Genomic DNA, 18,024 nt, shown 5'->3' with positions numbered 1-18,024 from the left:
GCTGTTTGTTCCAAACAGAACCTTGACATGCCTTTCCACATCATTTTCCCATTACATTAAAAGTTGAATCCTGAAGGCAAATAAGTAATCATATCTGTGAAATTATTCTCAGCAGACTTTTAATAGCATCTTTGGTTCCTAGGTGTAAATGCAGAAGGCAGGCTTTTTTCCCTTTTTTTTGTTAATAGCAGGATGGAGTAAAAAAACGAGGCACTTTTATGAAATTTTATCTTACATTTGAATAGCTTTATTTGTTTAGACTTTTGCTGTTTTTCCACAGCGGCTGTCTCCCTGGGTGGGTCTGAGGAAGATCAATGTGTCATACTGGGGTTGGGAGGATATGTCTCCCTTCACCAACAGCAGTCTGCGTTGGCTGCCCGGTGAACCCAGTGACTCTGGTTTTTGTGCCTACCTGGAGGAGCCACAGGTGTCAGGACTGAGGGCCAATCCATGCACTGCTACTGCCCACGGGCTCATCTGTGAAAAGGCTACTGGTGAGATGACCGAACACACAAGTACACTTCCTAAATATTGCATCTGCTTGAAAAGGTTTTTTCATGTCTTTTGTTTTGTTGTTTCTTTGTCCAGGCAATCCCAACCAGAGCACCCGTCCATCCTGTAAGAAACCTTGCTCGCTGCACACCAACTGTGCCAACTGCACCAGCCAGGCCATGGAGTGTATGTGGTGCGGCAGCGTGCAGCGCTGCGTCGACTCCACTGCATACGTCATCTCTTTTCCCTATGGCCAGTGCCTGGAGTGGCAGACTGGAGATTGCGTGGGTGAGTGTCTGAACTTAATCTAGATGAGTCTTCTTTGAAGTCTGCAGTCCGGCATTAAGGTGGCAGACAATAAGCTTTCCCAGAATGGCTTCTGTAAGCAGTCAATATTCATCTCGGAGAGAAAAAAGGTTAAAGGAGGAAACAGGCTTAAAGTGGCGGGTGTCTGTGGCGGAGGGAAAATCGTATTAGTTTTCTGTGATTGGATTTGGAAGCTGTTTTTGGTTTGTAATGGCCAATTACTTTTGCATATAATCACACGCCAACTGTTAGATTTCCCTGTTGACCGAGCTGTAGATGGGCTCTTTATCATTAGCTGGTTTTAAGTAGTTTAAAGACAGTCTCACATCAAGAACAGTGATTGCAAATAACTCTGTGACTAGGAAGTGTGCATAATTAAAACGCCCAGACATGCACTACTGTAAAAGTGGATGTTTTTACATTGAAAGTCATTGAAATTTGAAATGGCAAAAATGAGCGTTTCATTCTGATAATTAAATGTTAAACGTTAGAATGGAATAAATGAACATCTGAAAAAAACTCAGTCAACTTCACTGAGTGATATACTATCCTTAAGTACTACGCCAATACAGCTGAGCTGGAAAACTGCAGTTCCTGCTTGTGCCGTTAATCCACATTTATTTATTTATATTTTGCTGTACTTTTAGGTTTTAATCCACCATCCAATACCATCGAAACCAAAGTTCAGGCTGTGTTAAAGAAGAAATCTTCCATTTCAAACCCATTATATATTACAGGAACTCTGTTTTTGACTTACGGCATTCCCATTGTTTGTTAACAGATGTTTCGATATATCACTGCACCTGTTGCCCATTTTCCTATTAAAATATAAAGAACTGAAAAGTGAGTCAAGACATTTGCACAGTACTATCGAGGGTATATGTCTGTCATTTGTAAGATATTTACAGTAGTGCTTCTTGTGACTGTCTGAGCTGTCACAAAATAAACACAAAGGGTCACAAAGCAATTAACAAGAAGTGATTTAAGAAAAAAAGAGTCCTCTTTATTAAACAGCGTCACTACTCTTTGTGATTTCCTATTTAGTCGTAGAAATGTCATGCAAATTTAATGATCTGGCAAGGTCTGACAAAGACAGTTTTTGCTTAAAATGCTCTCCGAGACGTGTTAATTGGATGCAAGTTGGCATATTGAGTTTTTAAAACTAAACTGAAAATATGTGCAGATGAAAAGGCTTAAAGTTTTGCTCTGTACAGGTTAGTTCTTTGTACACAGCCTGCAGCTGCAGGTCCTCTTATGATAACAAATATGAATACCTTTAATCATCCATTTTCTCTTTGTACAACACAGCAAAAAGAAAGGGACTTTCATCCTATCATGACATGACTGACAAACATGATTCCGCTGTTATTTTCCTGATGGTTGTATTGAAATGTGATCATACTAAGTACTAGACACGTACCAAGGTGAAACTGCACAGTAGTAAGTTGATTGGAAAGATCCTTCACATGAAAGTCGGTGTAACCGCTGAGGTCGTTGCTGTTGTGCTACGTGATGTATGCCTTTTGCCCACAGTTGTGTTGGATTGTAAAAACATCTCTGATCAGTTTAGCGAGTAATAAATTTAGGGAGCCCAGGAGTGCTGTCTCAAATTCATTTGAGTGTGCTAGTGTTGGGTGATGCAGAGATGTTTCTGTTCGCTGTGGATATTTGTCTTGAGGAATTAGTCCCTGTTGGCATGAAGGACAGAGAAGGTTGTCCTATAAATTGTCTCTGTATTTTCTCCTCTTTTGCTTTGCTGTGTCTGACTTTGCTCGTCCATATTCACTCCCAGGGTTTCAATCACTGTTTAAGGCTTTTCTCACCTGCTTTACTTCTTCCTTGCTTATTTGGAGTGCATGGATATGTGCTCTAGGCTGAGTATGCTCCATAAATACATGCAAAACTACAAACCCTGGTCTAAAAAAAACCAGCTCTTTTCCTAGTTTTTTACACTGACTTCAAATGTGCAATTTGACTTGCACGTCGAGTTTGCACATCAGGTTTTTGACATACACATCACTGTCATTTTGACTCTTTTGAACATCAATATAATGGACAAAGAATTAAAGGAACACTTTGAAAACACATATCTCAGTAGGGGCAAAAATGATCATGATTGATGTCTGTACTGATATGTACTGGATAATGTGTTAGCAATGAAAAGATGCCTCATCTTTTCCTTTTAAATGAAAATGGTTGACCTACACAGGGCTAAATTCAAAGATACCGCAAAAGTCAAAGTAAAACAGTGATGTGGCAGGGCCGTCCATTTAGCTGAAATTTTGTTGCAGCAATTTAAAATGGTTCTCGTAGTTTGTATGCCCCCTTACATGCTTGGATGCATGCCTGACAGTGTCGGGGATCGTGCACCAGGGGGAACCCGGGACCCACTGCACCATCGTAGGGTCTGACAGTGACAATGACTTCATCCCAATACCTAATGGTAGTCCGGGTGCTGTTGTTTAGCCTGTAGAGGTTTGTGCGTCCCTTCGTGGATATGCCTACCCAGACGTCACTGACCCACCATCAGACCAGTGACCCTGAACAATGTCACAGGCAGCAAAATGTTTCTACTTTATCTCTAGACCCTTTTACACCTTTCACATGTGCTTAGGGTGAACTTGCTCTCAGCTGTGAAAAACACAGGGTAGAAGTGGTGGACCTGCCAACTCTCGTATTCTACGGCAAATGCCATTCAGCCTACATGGTGCCAGGCAGTGAGCAGATGGCCCACTAGAGGACATCAGGACCTCAATCCACCCTCACACAAGAAGCCTGCCAGAGTAGACTGTCTAGAAGTGCTCATCCTGTTCCTCTTTGCACAAAGGAACCAATGCCAGCCCCGTGCATGGGTTATGGACCTTCTATGGCCCTGTCTAGTTCCTTCAGAGCAACTGCCCATCTCCTAGAATCTTCTGTGTTCTTGGATCTGTGCTGGGAGACACAGCAGTCCAGCATGTGAAAATGAAAGTGTAACTTTCATTTTTTCTTAATCAATTTATATCACCACAATGTCTCTAATTTTGACTATTTTTGACCAAACTATTTATTTATTTAATTATTTTACTGTAAAAACAGCCTAGAAGATATAATACCAGAGATGTGTCAATTTAGCTCAAAGTAAAATGAGGTCATTGTTCTCAAAAATGCCCAAGTCATTTGCTTTTGTGCTCAAATGGCTCATCCGTATCTCTTTGCAAGTACCAACAGTAGTTGCCCGTCATGGTCGGATTAAATTTTCCCTGATATTGGTTTTCTATCACTTTCATATCTCGATGAAATCCTTCCTGGTGCCCATTGCTGACATCACACAGGTTTGGTGGAAACAAAGTCAAGATGAGAATTTTAATAATAAAAAAAGAAAAAGAAAAAAAAGCATCTTCAGTGACATTCATGCGCTCATTCGGTGATTCATTTTCAGCATCTTATCCACAAGCTCCTCGTAATTCTCTGCTCTGTGATTGCCATGAAAATTCTGGACGACCTGCAGGACAGCTATGGTTGAGACCAAACGTATTTTATAAATGCTGAAATGCATCACCGTTCCTGTTCAGTCATCCTAGTAGTCCAAAACTTGGAATATCAACTAAAAAAACCCCAAAAAAACCCAGGATGTGCTAGTCGTAGGTTTTTAGATTTTGAGTAGGCAAGTGAAATGTTTGTAAGTACAGGTGAAAGGATCCCAGGTATGTGGTATCTTTTGCTTGCTGGGCTGCTTTGAGATTTTGCTCTCTGTATGACCTAAGCAGCTTCTTACTTTGCTGAGGGGATGGACTCTAAATGTATGTCCTTTTAAATTGATTATTTAAAGATCTCATTTGTCCACACTTCATCTTCCCTGATCAAACAACCTAACAAAACCTGGGGTCATCTGTGCTATGAGTTCGCGGTCTGTCCGCTTCATTATGACAGACCAGAAGAAAGTCCTTCAAGCTGTGAGTTCATTTCAGGCAAAATTCTAAACAGGCAAGGCTCACAGAGTTTTCTGTGGTCTTTAATTCAGTCTTTTTTTTTATACTGGATCAGGCTTTTCCGCTCACTCAAGCTAACAGCTTCCATTCTTTCACAATGAATTGAATCTTTTAGTTAAGTACCAGAGGTGTGGACTCGAGTCACATGACTTGGACTCGAGTCAGACTCGAGTCATTAATTTTATGACTTTAGACTTGACTTGAAAAAATGTTCTAAGACTTGTGACTTGACTTGGACTTTTACACCAATGACTTGGGACTTGAATTGGACTTGAACCGGTTTACTTGAAAAGACTTGATATTTTACCCCAAATATAAAATTTAACATGCATATTATATAGAGATTGAAAATGTGACGTCATTCACGGGTAGAACCGCAAAGGATTCTGGGAACTCGTGGCAAGCGGTACTAGCGCACGCAGGCTTTCAATTGAAATCAGTCACACAGCGATAAAAAGAAACACAAAAATGTCAAGAAGCCGTTGTATTATTAACTGCAATAGCCGGTCGCATGACAGCCACGGGAAGCCGACGGGTAAAGAGATCGGTTGTTATCGGATTACGTCGTTGAAGAGAAATTGTTCAAGCCATGTTTCCGAAGTAACAAAGACGCGACGGATGGCCTGGATTGCAGCCATTCAAAGGTCAAATATAACGTCCCAGAACACTCCAGCTCACAGGTTAGTCTGCTCCAAGCATTTACACGAAGGTCAGTGTTTTTTAGTAGTTAATACGTCATTTTCATAACATAATTAGTGATATGGGTTACAAGCAAGTCTGGCGCTGAACAGAAATTGTCGCGCTATGCTCCTTTATTTATTGTGCATAAATAGTGAATTGTCCTGACACAATATTGCGTTTCGCTTCTGTTATTATGGTACATTGACAAAAACATATACTTTTATTCACAGGATAAAACAGGTTTTTTGTATCACTAATTGTCCAGTACGATTACAGCATACAATATTATTGTCACTGCTACATTTCTGTGATGCTACCAGAAATTATTTCCACTACTAATTAATTACCGTTGAGCTCAAAGGTCCTATTAATAAACGGTTAAGGAATGTGTATTTATGACGACAATTTGTGAGACTGGTAAACTTATGATACGTACGATGGTCTTTACTTTCTACACGGTGCATTTCAAGGTCCTGCACCCATCCGTCGGTAAACTGTACCTGGGCTTGTTGCAGTGACCTGAAGTTACTAAACTTCATGAGTGTATGCACTCACTCCAAGAACCGTATGATCATAAATATGCATATAAATATGCTACGATGAGATAGCTGACTTCATCTAACTAGCAAATGTTGTCCAGGCTACGTTGGTGATACAGTTTTTTTTAATGTGTATGATATTTTTGTCATGCGATTTTAACATGCAGCTTATCTCAGAACTGTCGGTGAAAATTATTCTTGGAGCTAAGTTTAATTGAGCTGCATTTTAAAGAGGTGCAATTTCACAATTTGTGTATATTTTCTAAGTTCACTATTTTGTCATGTGTTGAGAAAAACACAGATTTTAAAATTACATGGTCTAATATTTACATTTAGCATATAACTGCAACATTATTTTTTCTTTTTTTTTTTTAAAGACTCGAAAGGACTTGAAATTCAAAGTTTCAGACTTGTGACTTGACTCGGACTTTTACACCAGTGACTTGAGACTCGACTCTGACTTGCCTGACATTACTTGAGACTTGACTTGAGACTTGAGGATAAAGACTTGAGACTTACTTGAGACTTGCAAAACAATGACTTGGTCCCACCTCTGTTAAGTACTGTAGTTTAGCAGCTGCTCTGTCATTTTTTTTCAAGCAGAAGTGGAATTGTCAAATATTCCTACTCTTCAGATGCTGCTTTCTGTGGCCTATGTTGGTGAGAGTGGCAGCCATGGGTCAGAATGGAAGGTTGCTCTGTAATTACAGGGTTGAAGGTTTGATCCTCTAGCAGATGTGATAAAGTGTACATGCTGGTGCAGATGCAGTCACACTGTAGTTTTTCTGTGAATTCCACATTCTAGTATCCTCACTAGTGGGCTGTCCACTTTGTACCCTGCCTCTCATCTGGGTTAGAGTTAATTAATAACTCATTTGGCAGCTTTACACAATATGTTATTTACATTTAAATAGCTAAATAGCTCATCTTATTCTTTTATAAGATGCCTTGGTTTTTACTCCATTTGGTTTAAGAAGCACTTGGCTGTGGCACAAGCTGTAAAGCAGCATTTGAAGTCTGCACAATTGGAGGGATACTTGTGATTGACACAGAGCTGTGTAATTTCCTTCCTAACACTGCTTTCAGATCAAAAGCAGATCGGATACTGAAGCAGTAGGGTTATCACGATGATCAGTAGTCTGTGAAATCAAAGAAGAACAGTTTGAAAGCTGCGAAACAGCCAGCCAGCATAAATACTCACAACTCTGAAGAGAAATGTGGATAAATGGATCTTATAAAAATTTTAACATCTTGAATTTGGCCTCGAACGTCACACTTAACTGGAGTTTGTGACTGAATAAAAGCCTGTGCAAAAAGTCTGGAGCCCACCCCTCTTTTCTTCATATTTGGGTTCTAAGTGGTCTTAACTAATGGTTCTCCAGGCTTTCTGGACATTTGCTGCATTTTCACTTATTTCTTTCAAAGCAAAACATCACCACTGTCTTGACCAGCAGCAGTGCCTCATCCTGAGAGCAGTTGAATCGCGTCATAAAAATGGCACAAGGACTGTTGTGAGCATGCTTCCTGCTCCTAACCCTAACGCACCAGGACCAAACCTGTGATAAAATGTGTTGACACTTTCGTCACCAAATAAAAACAAGATGAAAGTGTTCTGGACAGATAAGATCTAATTAAGTTGCGTAGAAAGGCGGGACAAGTTTACTTCTGATTGGATCACTTCTAATCTCCTTGTGCAGCAAGGTTAGAGACGCACATTTGATCTGATCCTGAGAAATGGAGTTGGAGTGAGAGGTTCAGCTCAGTGACTACAGGCCAGTGGCTCTAACACCAATAACCATGAGGTGCCTGGAGAGCCTGGACCTCAAATACATCAAAGTCACTATTCCACCTACTCTGGGCCCATGTCAGTACACAGACAGAACCAGCATCAACAGATGATGGCATTCCCATCACCTTCTACACCACATGGACCGCCTGAAACCACAGGGAACATTTAATACCACAGTTGGTCAGGATGGGCCCCCACTGCTCCTCAATCCTCTCCTCAGCACAGGAGCCCGACAAGGCTGTGTTTTTAGCCTTTTCCTGTACTGTCTGTATGTATAAGACTGCATAAATGTCATTGTTAGGTTTGTAGATGAGACGGTGGAAATAGGACTGCTCACTGGTGGGGATGAGTCTGGCCACAGAGAGGAGGCTCAGAGGCTGACAGATTGGTGTACTGAAACAATCTGGCTTCTAACACCACAAACACCAAAGAACTAATAACTGACTTCAGGAAAAATCAGAATGTTGACTCTGTGACATACTGGGGAACCTGTCTGGGGTGTACTCCACTTCTTGTCCCATGGCAGCTGGGATAGGTTCCCCTGCGACCCTAAATTAACTGAATGGATGGATGGATGCACGCAGGGATCAGGGATGGACACAGGGCTGGATCAGAATGCCCAGATACCATTGAACGTAATTGAGAGGATGTACAGAATACACACAGTTAAAAGAAAAAAGCCCAAGATAGACTGTAATTCCTGAAAACTATGAGGAACATAAACCTGTCTCAAAACCTTCTGGTGTCTTTCTGCTGGCACACTATTAAAAGTGTCCTCCTTTGCAGCATGCTGACATGGTAAGGTAACATCTATGAAGCGGATAAAAAAAGGGACTGCGGAACGTCATAAAAGCTGAACAAAAAGATCACCAAGACACAGTTGCCAGCACTTGGAGACGTATACACATCGTACTGCTTGCAGAAAGTACTCTGAATCCTAAGGGACGCATCTAAACTGTTTGAATATCTGTCCTCAGGCGAGCGTTACAGGTCCATCAAATCACAGACGACAAGATTAAGACACTTTTTATCCCAGATACATCACAACACTGCAAATGTTTCAGTAAACTTCATCAATTTTCAATGTATCCAGCAAAATATAAAGAAATGAGGCGTGGCACAAGCTCCTTATGTTTCTCAGTTAATTCAGGGTTTTTGAGGAAACCTTAGTCAGGCTGTATATGCTGTGATGATGAAAACTGGTGATGCAGGATGAAGAGAATCTTGTTTCTCGGGTGCAGACAGAGTCATAATCAACATCCACTTAACAGAGCATATCTAGGCATCAGATTTAGTTCTTAGATATTGATTTATCTGTCAGAATCCAAGTGAGAGACGTGATTCATGTTTTCGTGGCAGATTTTGTGCTTCAACATGCTTCTTGTTGTGTGGCAAGACAAAAGTCCCCATCCAGCTGCTGCTTTCTTTTCTCAGAAGGACGTGTTCCTGAGAAATTCGCCACTTACGTCTTGTCGTCAAAACAATCTTAAATGGCCTTACTTTGTGCTTATTGCTCTTGTGTTGTCATGGTTTCACATCCATTAGTGGAATAGCTAGAGATTTGTTTGACATAAACTGAGGTAAAAGCACTCAATGTTTGTCTCCTTAAAATAGTAGTGGCATTTTCTCCGCTAAAGTGTCTGTCTGGCAGGCGAGTGGTGGCGCTCAAACAGTTTAGAGGCCTGAAAGTTCATCTCTCAACTGACAAAAACGGCATCGCTCCCTTGGGTTTCTAAGCTTTTTGTGCGGAGCTACTTCACACATCACACTTAATCCTTTTGTGGGACTTTTTCTCAAATCAAACTTTTCAGGGGCCTTGGTTATCTGACGCATTTGCTCTCATTATACAAACTTCTCAGACTGCGTCAGGTATTAAACGCTCAGCAAGTTGTTTCGTATCCTTTTATCTGTGTTTAGATCTGTTGTCCTGCCACCTCACTAGATAACCTGTCCATTGCCTACAAATGCTCAGAAATAAATTAGGGTGACTAGTACAAAGGATAGAATTCAACAATATGCATATAAAAGCAACATTGTTCAGAATTTAGTCTGCTCCAGCATTAAGACTTCGGTGCTGTGGCTGATGTTTTGTTTTTGTCGTTTTATCATTGTGTTGTGATGACTCTAGTAAAATGGAATGGAAAAATGATGGCAGTGGTGGTGGGTTAAAACATACAATTACCTGCATTTTTCCTCTCCTGCAGCCCAGAACTGTTCAGGCCTGCGGACGTGTTCTCAGTGCTTGGAGCAACCTGAGTGCGGCTGGTGCGGAGATCCCACCAGCACAGGAAAGGGCCTGTGCATGGAAGGTTCGTTCCGGGGTCCCATGAAAAGACTGGCGAAGCAGGGCCAGCAGGGCCCGTCGCACGACATGAGCCTGGAGCCAGGCATCTGCCCCAAAGACAAAGGCTACGAGTGGGCCTTCATTCAGTGCCCCGGTGAGTGCTAAACTTCCTGTCAAGCTAACTGAAATTACAAACCATCTGTCATGTCAAGTGAGGCATTATTACCTATTGGAGGTCACTACTTAAGCTTAGGGGGAAAAAAAAACAAAAACAAAAAACTCTACCATGGACTCCTGTTACAGCCTCCCTATGCAACTAATCCGTCCCTGCTGATTCCATGCAACCTTATGCCGGTGTGACGTTTCATGCTTTCATGAAGCCCCTGTCCATACTGCTATGTTATGTAAGATGATAATGTAGCCACTGTAAGTTGTAAACTGAGAATGTGAGCAGCGCTCAGCAGCTCGCGGATTACTTAAAAAACCTCAAGAAATCAGATATTTGTGTGAGTTTTGGTGAGTCTAGAATGAATTAAAAGACTTGTAATATTTTGCCCAATTAGAGTTTTACGCCTCTAGGCTTGAACTCCACCATCATTGTGTCTTTTTCTCAGTTGTTCACTTTTTATAGCATGGTGCCTCCGGCCGCCGTTGCTGCCATCGTGGACCCATTAGAGTTTTGAATTGTCTGTCCATCCTTCCCAAACGCTCTCGTGAATGCCTTGAGGGACTTTCTTCAAATTTAGAACAGACCTGTATTTGGACTCAAAGATGAACTGATTCGATTTTAGTGATCCGTCGTCAAGGTTGGGGTGACCTCAAAAATTCATATGATTCACACAAATGTCAAGTAGGATTTGGGCATTATTGAACACCACATCTCAGGGACAGAAAGGGAGATTGTGGCCGTATTTTACATTTGCCATAAACTACACTGGTGACGCTAATGGATACCCACCTTGAAACTGTTCTGCTTGGCTAAAAATGCACATAAACTATTCATCTTTCCAGTTACATGCTATTTAGCAAGTCAGTTCAGTTTCACTTATATAGCATCACATCACAACAATTAGCGTCTTGGTGTGCTTTATATATTAGGGTAAAGACCCTTTAATATTAGAGAGAAAACCCCCAACAATCAGATGACCCCCCCCCCCCCTCTAGTAAGACAGCACTTGTTTTAAACAGAAAACGCCTCCTGGCAGTCTAGGCCTGTTGCCATTAAGGTAGCATTGCTTCTTTCATGGCTGCTACTTTGTGTTCCAAGCATAATAATTTTTAGCAAATTACTTCAACAACTGCTCGATAGCGCGAGCACTTCTATTTACCGTCAGATACAGGTAGTTTAAGGAGTGGACGTTATCCATCCTAAAATATCGGGGGTCATACTGATGCATAGTTTCTTACATGCTCACTGTGTCCACACACTTTGTCTGAAAAATCAGTAACAACAAGGTTAATCTGCAAATTGTTGAATAGATTATCTTCAGGTTGATTAAAGGATTAAACTATTACAAATATTACAAATATTTTAAAAGGCAGGTCTGGATAAAATAACAAGTCAAACAACAAAAAGCTTTTGGATTTCTAGGATGCTATAACAACTCACATATGACAAAGGCAGCTTATGAATCCAAGAATATTTGCTTGGGTTGTCAAGTTAATAAATTTCCTATAATTTTTCATTTTTCTTGCTGTGACAAAGCAGCAGAATGAACTCTTCTGTCTTTTTTTGCAGCATGCCAGTGTAACGGCCACAGCACGTGCGTTAACGGCAGCGTTTGTGAGCAATGCCGTAACCTCACCACCGGTCCTAACTGCGAGACCTGCATGCCTGGTTACCATGGCGACCCGACCAATGGCGGCAAATGCCAGGGTGAGTGCCGCATCACAACAGACATTGGTTATTCTGCATGCATACGACTTAATGGCTCCACTTGTTTTTGTTGAGGCAGTCGAGTGATGTACTTTAACCCCAACAAGCGCCCCCTCCCAAGCATGTTCTCATCATCGTTATAGATTTCATTGCAATGCAGGAGATCAGCATTATGAAGTTTAAATGATACAACACAGAGTGCCTTCTCTAGGTTGTTTTAATTTGACTCAACCTGCTTTGTGTAAGTGATAATTAAGCTTTTTAGAAGGATATGGCCTGCTTTTTGAATTCTAATTGATGTAATATGTGGTGAATATGGTGTAATGCAAGTTGATAACCAACAGAGGGCACTATTGAGTGTTGATAGTGATAATTTGCCCACTCATGTTTGATTAATGACATGCAATATGTTGGTTTCCTAAACAGGCACTTTCCACCCATGGGATCCAAATACTTTAAATTTACACTGTGAACATGCACACAGCCTGACACACACACACACACACACACACACAGCTAGGAAGGGGGGAAATTGATGCTTTAAGCTCAACTTAATACAAACTTCAACACATGCAGCTCAGTAGCCTAACTGCTTTACCAGTTTTCTGGGTGTGGTGCTCTTTCTTGATAGAAAACCTCTTTTGATTGAGTTTTTGATTATCTCATGAGGGAGATTTATTATCCCAGTCTCCTGCCCAATGGCAAATAAATTTTTCTTAAGTGACTGCAACCCATAAATTATGCTGAATTCCTGTTTTCTAAGCCAAAACACATAATGTCTGCTAAATTTATTGTGGAGAGTCGATGTGAACGCAATACAGGAATGGGTATTAAATCAAATACACAATGATCACACTAGTATCTGATAACTGTCTTGGCTTGTGTTTCTTAATGAATGGATCACAGACTGGCTGAAGGCTGGGAGTACAGGCTCCTTGTTGAGAGGAGATTTAGCTGCACTCAATGGTTATGAGACATGAATAGCATTCCTGAGAAGTTACATGTGGGGTTTTGTGTGACTCGCCAGACATGGGAGACACAAATTTTGTGGGCGCTTTACAGTCTCAGATACCATATGTTGCTGCTCAGGCTAAAGCTGTGAGTTGGAAAGTGAAACTGCACCAGTGAATACCTGTCACTATTCTCCTCATTCTCCTGGAGCCTGAGGACAAAAAAAAAATCATAATTTGTGATAGGAACATGTGAATAAATTCACAGCGAGGAGAACCACATCTAATGTGGCTTTCACATAGTCAAATTAAATCCCCGTATCACCAGCTGTCAATAACAAGAAGTGTTGGAGGAAGTGTCAGTATACTCAGTTAAAAGCTTTCCAGTCTCCTAAAATATTCATGCCATGCTGGAAAGGGTGCACTACTTGGAAAGGAGGGAGGAGGATCCACTGGTCCTTCAGTAATGCACCTTTTCAGTGTTTTAATGATTACTGAACTGAAAAGAATTGGTCAGTGTTTTTTTTTCCTTCTTTTTTTTGTCCTGCAAAAGCAAACCTGAAAGGCTGTCACAGTAGAAGCACTTTAGAAGCCAATTCACTCATCTGTCACACATCTATTGCAGCACTTTCTGTATTCTTTACACACACACAGACACACATGCCTAGCGGGTATCTTAGTCTTTGTTTGGAGGTGGTGGTTCTCCTTCATGTCTTTGAAGTTCAGCCAGTCTTTTGGGAAATACATTTGTTTACCATCTTACCCAGATCAATATCAATTTCCCCCTCCTTGCAGTCTTACCTGCACAGGTTTCAAATGTATAACTGATCACATATAAGTGTACAAATCCAAACCAGCCATGTGTTTACTGTATCAAGTTTTTTTTCTTTTTTGTTCAGGTTTGATATTGATCATTTCTGTTCTTGTACCTGTCTTTTTTCCTTTTCTTTTTTGGCTTTGCTACTCTCTGTCTTCCCAACCTTCTTTTCCATCTGGTTTTGCCTGTTACAGCCTGCAAGTGTAATGGTCATGCAAGTGTGTGTCAGGTGTTAACCGGCAAGTGTTTCTGCACCACCAAGGGGATCAAAGGAGACCAGTGCCAGCTGTGAGTATATTGGTCACTTCTCGCTCTCTCACACTCACTCATACAAATTTTGTTCCTGAAACTTAACCATGGAAGATGCACTGACTGCTTCCATCATTTTCCACTATGTGTATAAATGCACTAGATAGCAGGGCTGTTTTTTGTTTTTTCCTTGTAGCTACTTTTGTGCTTTGCTCATACCGAGGCTGATGACTTGTAGCTGGTTCTGAGCTTTGGGTTGCTTTAGATTGATCCACTTTGCCTTTGTTAGCTTCTTTAAAATGTCTGTATTCATCTGGGTGAAGGTGACTGAAGTGTCTCATTAAGTTTATTGTTATGAGCGTTTTATGTTTACTTTGGACAACTTTGTGTCTTCACTCTCAGTAAGGAGCTTCCACACTAATGACATGTTAGCGTGTGACTGCGAGTGTGCAGCTGTGTGCCTGCGGTGCTGGGTGCGTGTTGTGTGTGAAATGGACCGGCCTGTTATCGGACACACGTGAGGATGATTGGCTGTTTACGGGTCAAGACTGAAAATGCTGGAAATCAGCTGATTTCGGTTTGTGGCTGGTTGAGGTTGATAACAGAATAACAAGATAAAAAAAATAATGTAAAGTATCTGATTATATATATTCGTATTAAATCCACAATAGAAAAATACCATTTAAGTGATGGAAAAAAGTTGCTGCCTGATTACTGGTGACTGTTTACCCGATGAAGATCTGGGTTGAAATCTCACCTCTTTTCAGTGCACTCAGTTTTTAGGAGCTGTTGTCCCATTACTTATGACCTGTGGCTGACCTCATTGTAGTACTTGCTCTTTTGGCTGAGTTTTATTTCAGTATCAGAAAGGTCAGATCAGAAATACCAACAATGTTCCGACTAAACTCCACTGACTCACGGTAATGTGTTCAGAGCGATTCTCTGAACAACATAAGCGTGTCAGTAATCACTTGGGATAGAGCCTTGAAGATGTGCTTGTGGCTGTTTTAAGGAAAACAAGTGAGGTACCCGGCTGTAGGAAAGCACTATGTGCTTTCTTCATGCTTTAAAAAAATTGTAATTTGTCTTTACAGACACACAAATTGAACTGCTGATTGAGTTAAACCAATCCTAGCAAAACAACATTGTTGTAAAGTAGAGTAACGGGTAGCTGGTTATCCAAAAGAGGTCTTTCTTGACAAACAAATAATTAGTATGTTAAAAATATTCAATTTCTGTGGTGAAGTGGATCAGTGTGTTTGTGTAATTGTTTAATTTGGCCCCCGTATTGCCGTCATGGATAATTCCAAAAGGCATTAAAACAATTACTTTGGTTGATTTTAAGTCATTATATAGCCTGACTTTCACCAGCCATTTTTAAAATAAATTTAATGGGATTTTTTTATTACATGATTTATCTCCTGCAGTGACTCATGATTTTCATAATATAGTTATGAGGATTGATTTCTGACCAATAAGAACGGCTCAATTTCTCCTCATGTCGAGGCTTAGATGCTGATGCTAATGGCCCTGTGGTGTAAAAACAGGCAGTTGGCACTATTTGCCAGGAACTCCACCTCCAGGGTGATTTCTGCTGACACGGTCGAATCCACTCGCGTAGGAGGACCATCTCTTAGCTGTCTGCTTTCCCAGTTGTAAGCATAATGGAGACTGATATTTCTGATAACCCTAATGCAATAAGCCTTATGGATGGGTCAGCGGCAAACATATGTGTGCTTACGTACACACTCACCCACAATCTAATGATTTTTTTTCTCTCTCCAAAGTCACCCAACACTCCTTTGTGTTTTGATCAAAATGAGATAATCCCCCTCCTGCTTTTCTGCTTTTATAATTCTCTTTGAAAACACAAGGAAAATAATGCATGATCACAATATACATGAAAAATAAAAACATTGACTAGAAGAATTCATAAAGGTTATGGGAATAAGAGGGAAAGACTGCAGAGAAATCAAAGAAGAAAGAAAGAAAGAAGGGCTACAGGAGAGCGAGACCTTTCCAAACCCTCAGTGCTTTCAGTCAACATTGAGAGCAAATAACTAACACTTTGCACAATTGGAAAAAAATGTCACATTGATTTTTGCTACTAGATTTAATGTTGTGCAGTGCAGTACAGTGTAGTGTTATACTCAGATAGCAGGTGGATAACAGTTAATAAAAGAAACGTATTTTCTCATTTACTGCAGAATCAGACTCGAGTATCAGAACAGGCCAGGCAAAGCTTTGAAGCCAGCTTCGAGAAGATCCTTGTAGCTGTTGCTGATTATCACCTTGAAATTTCAACAGTACTAAAAAACTCCCAAAACAACACTTCTAAAGTGAGGGCACTCTGTTATTTTGTAGGTTACTTTGCCGTTATGCTCATGATGGCTACATTCAGACATACTCATGGCCGTGTCTGTGTCATTGACAGGCTCTGTTTTGAATGAATCTGCTGGGCTCACAGATCATAAACTGGGGGGCAAAGAATGGGCTGCCATGATTACAAAGGATCTGTCACTTTTAGTTTTTAGTCTTAGATCAGCAGAGGTGTAACATGAGAATTTTGTATAACCAGATAAGCTTTTCAGCAGCATTCTGCACAAGCTGTAGATGATGCATGGAGGGATTGTTTGAGGCAGGTGAAGAGGTGAATTGCAATAGTTTAAAAAAATAAAATAAAACAAAAATCTAAATCTCTGACTTAGATATAACAGGAGGAAATGTACTCTTTCTTAACTGATGAAAACAAGAGCTAAAGAGATGCTTACAAACATGCAGAACCACTGACAACTCCCCACGCAAAACAACTCCCAGGTTTTTTTTAATAGATTGGTTAACATAACAGAAGAGTGAACCCAGATTTTAAATAACAGGGTAGCAGGGGCGACAATTAAAACTTTAGAAAAACACTGAGGTTTAAAAGTGATATAAAGCTGAATATCATCAACATGCCAGGGTTTTAAAAAATTGTTGGTAAATGATCTTAAATGCCGATATAAAGGAAGTAAATACAGTGGGGTGCAAAAGTTTGGGCAACCTTGTTAATAGTCATTATTTCCCTGTATAAATCGTTGGTTGTTACAATAAAAAATGTCAGTTAAATGAAATGAGATGAGATAGCCTTTATTTGTCAGTTGCAGGTCTTTTGCCCACAACCGAGATGACAGACCTTGCCGACCGTACATACAATACAAACATCACATTGGGGAGACAGGTCAGGCCAGGTAGTGAGGAAAAAAACATTGAAATGTGCAACACAAAAGGATAATACAGGAATGCACAGGTATCAACACACCATAGCACAATAAACACAGACAGCAACATGGGAAAGTGTTCCAGTGTGTACATCTGATCTGCGCCTCCAGCTGACCCGATGTCCACATCGGAGGGGAGGTAAGCGTTGGAGGTGGCGTTGGATAGGGAGGGTGATGCGTCAGTGAGTGCTTATCAGTATCAGTATATGTATGTGTGTGCGTGTCCATAGTTCAGCTGAGACAGTGTCCTTCGCCCTGCCAGGCTAAGTAAACAGTCTTCCAGCCAACCCAGGTGGCCTTGCATGGAATGGGAAGGAACAGACTCAACACAGTCGTTATCAGGGAGTTTTTGTTCGGCTCCAGCCTTGAGCCCACAGCTGGCGCCGAAGGGGTAGCCGGATTATGATGGTGATTTTTCTTTTGCAAACAACTCATGAGAATTTCAAGCTGTTTTTAACACTCCGACACAGGTCTCTCAATCTCCCGTTGGATAGCCGCGAGTTTCTCCGTGATGTTATTAGCCGTCGATTCTGTGGTCTTGTCACTCTTTTGCTCACATAGCAGATTCTGAGACCTCACGACCGCAGCCAACTGATCCGAGATGTAATCCAGCTTCCGCCCAGAGATGTTGTTCTGAGTTGATTCTTTCCTCCAGGGCACTCGGGTTCTCCCGAGCCCAGACTTCTCATCAAAGGGTGTCAATAGCATTCAGAGACCAGTTGATCAAATCCATAATTCTCTTTTAGGTTATTGACACAGACTGTGAGAGAGTGTTCCAGGGAAAGTAATACAAAAAAGACATGAGACTAGACA

At 41.0% G+C, this 18,024-nt stretch overlaps 1 protein-coding gene across 1 annotated transcript in view; it reads left to right on the top strand.

Annotated features, from left to right (window-relative positions):
* atrnl1b (attractin-like 1b) overlaps positions 1–18,024 on the top strand; it is a 71,564-nt gene that overhangs the window by 14,312 nt on the left and 39,228 nt on the right. Inside the window, exons 16-20 of the mRNA XM_085284593.1 lie at positions 281–494; positions 589–780; positions 9,983–10,216; positions 11,801–11,938; positions 13,900–13,993. Of these exons, the coding sequence (XP_085140719.1) occupies positions 281–494; positions 589–780; positions 9,983–10,216; positions 11,801–11,938; positions 13,900–13,993 (872 nt within the window). The remainder of the gene's footprint in view (positions 1–280; positions 495–588; positions 781–9,982; positions 10,217–11,800; positions 11,939–13,899; positions 13,994–18,024) is intronic.

This window comes from Mchenga conophoros, linkage group LG8 (assembly GCF_057382185.1).
Source record: "Mchenga conophoros isolate Kocher_MC1m ecotype Shallow Benthic linkage group LG8, M_conophoros_male_GT1.1, whole genome shotgun sequence".
Taxonomy (NCBI): domain Eukaryota; kingdom Metazoa; phylum Chordata; class Actinopteri; order Cichliformes; family Cichlidae; genus Mchenga; species Mchenga conophoros.
The sequence above is the reverse complement of the archived record's forward strand: the minus strand, read 5'-3'. Positions and strand labels throughout refer to the sequence as shown.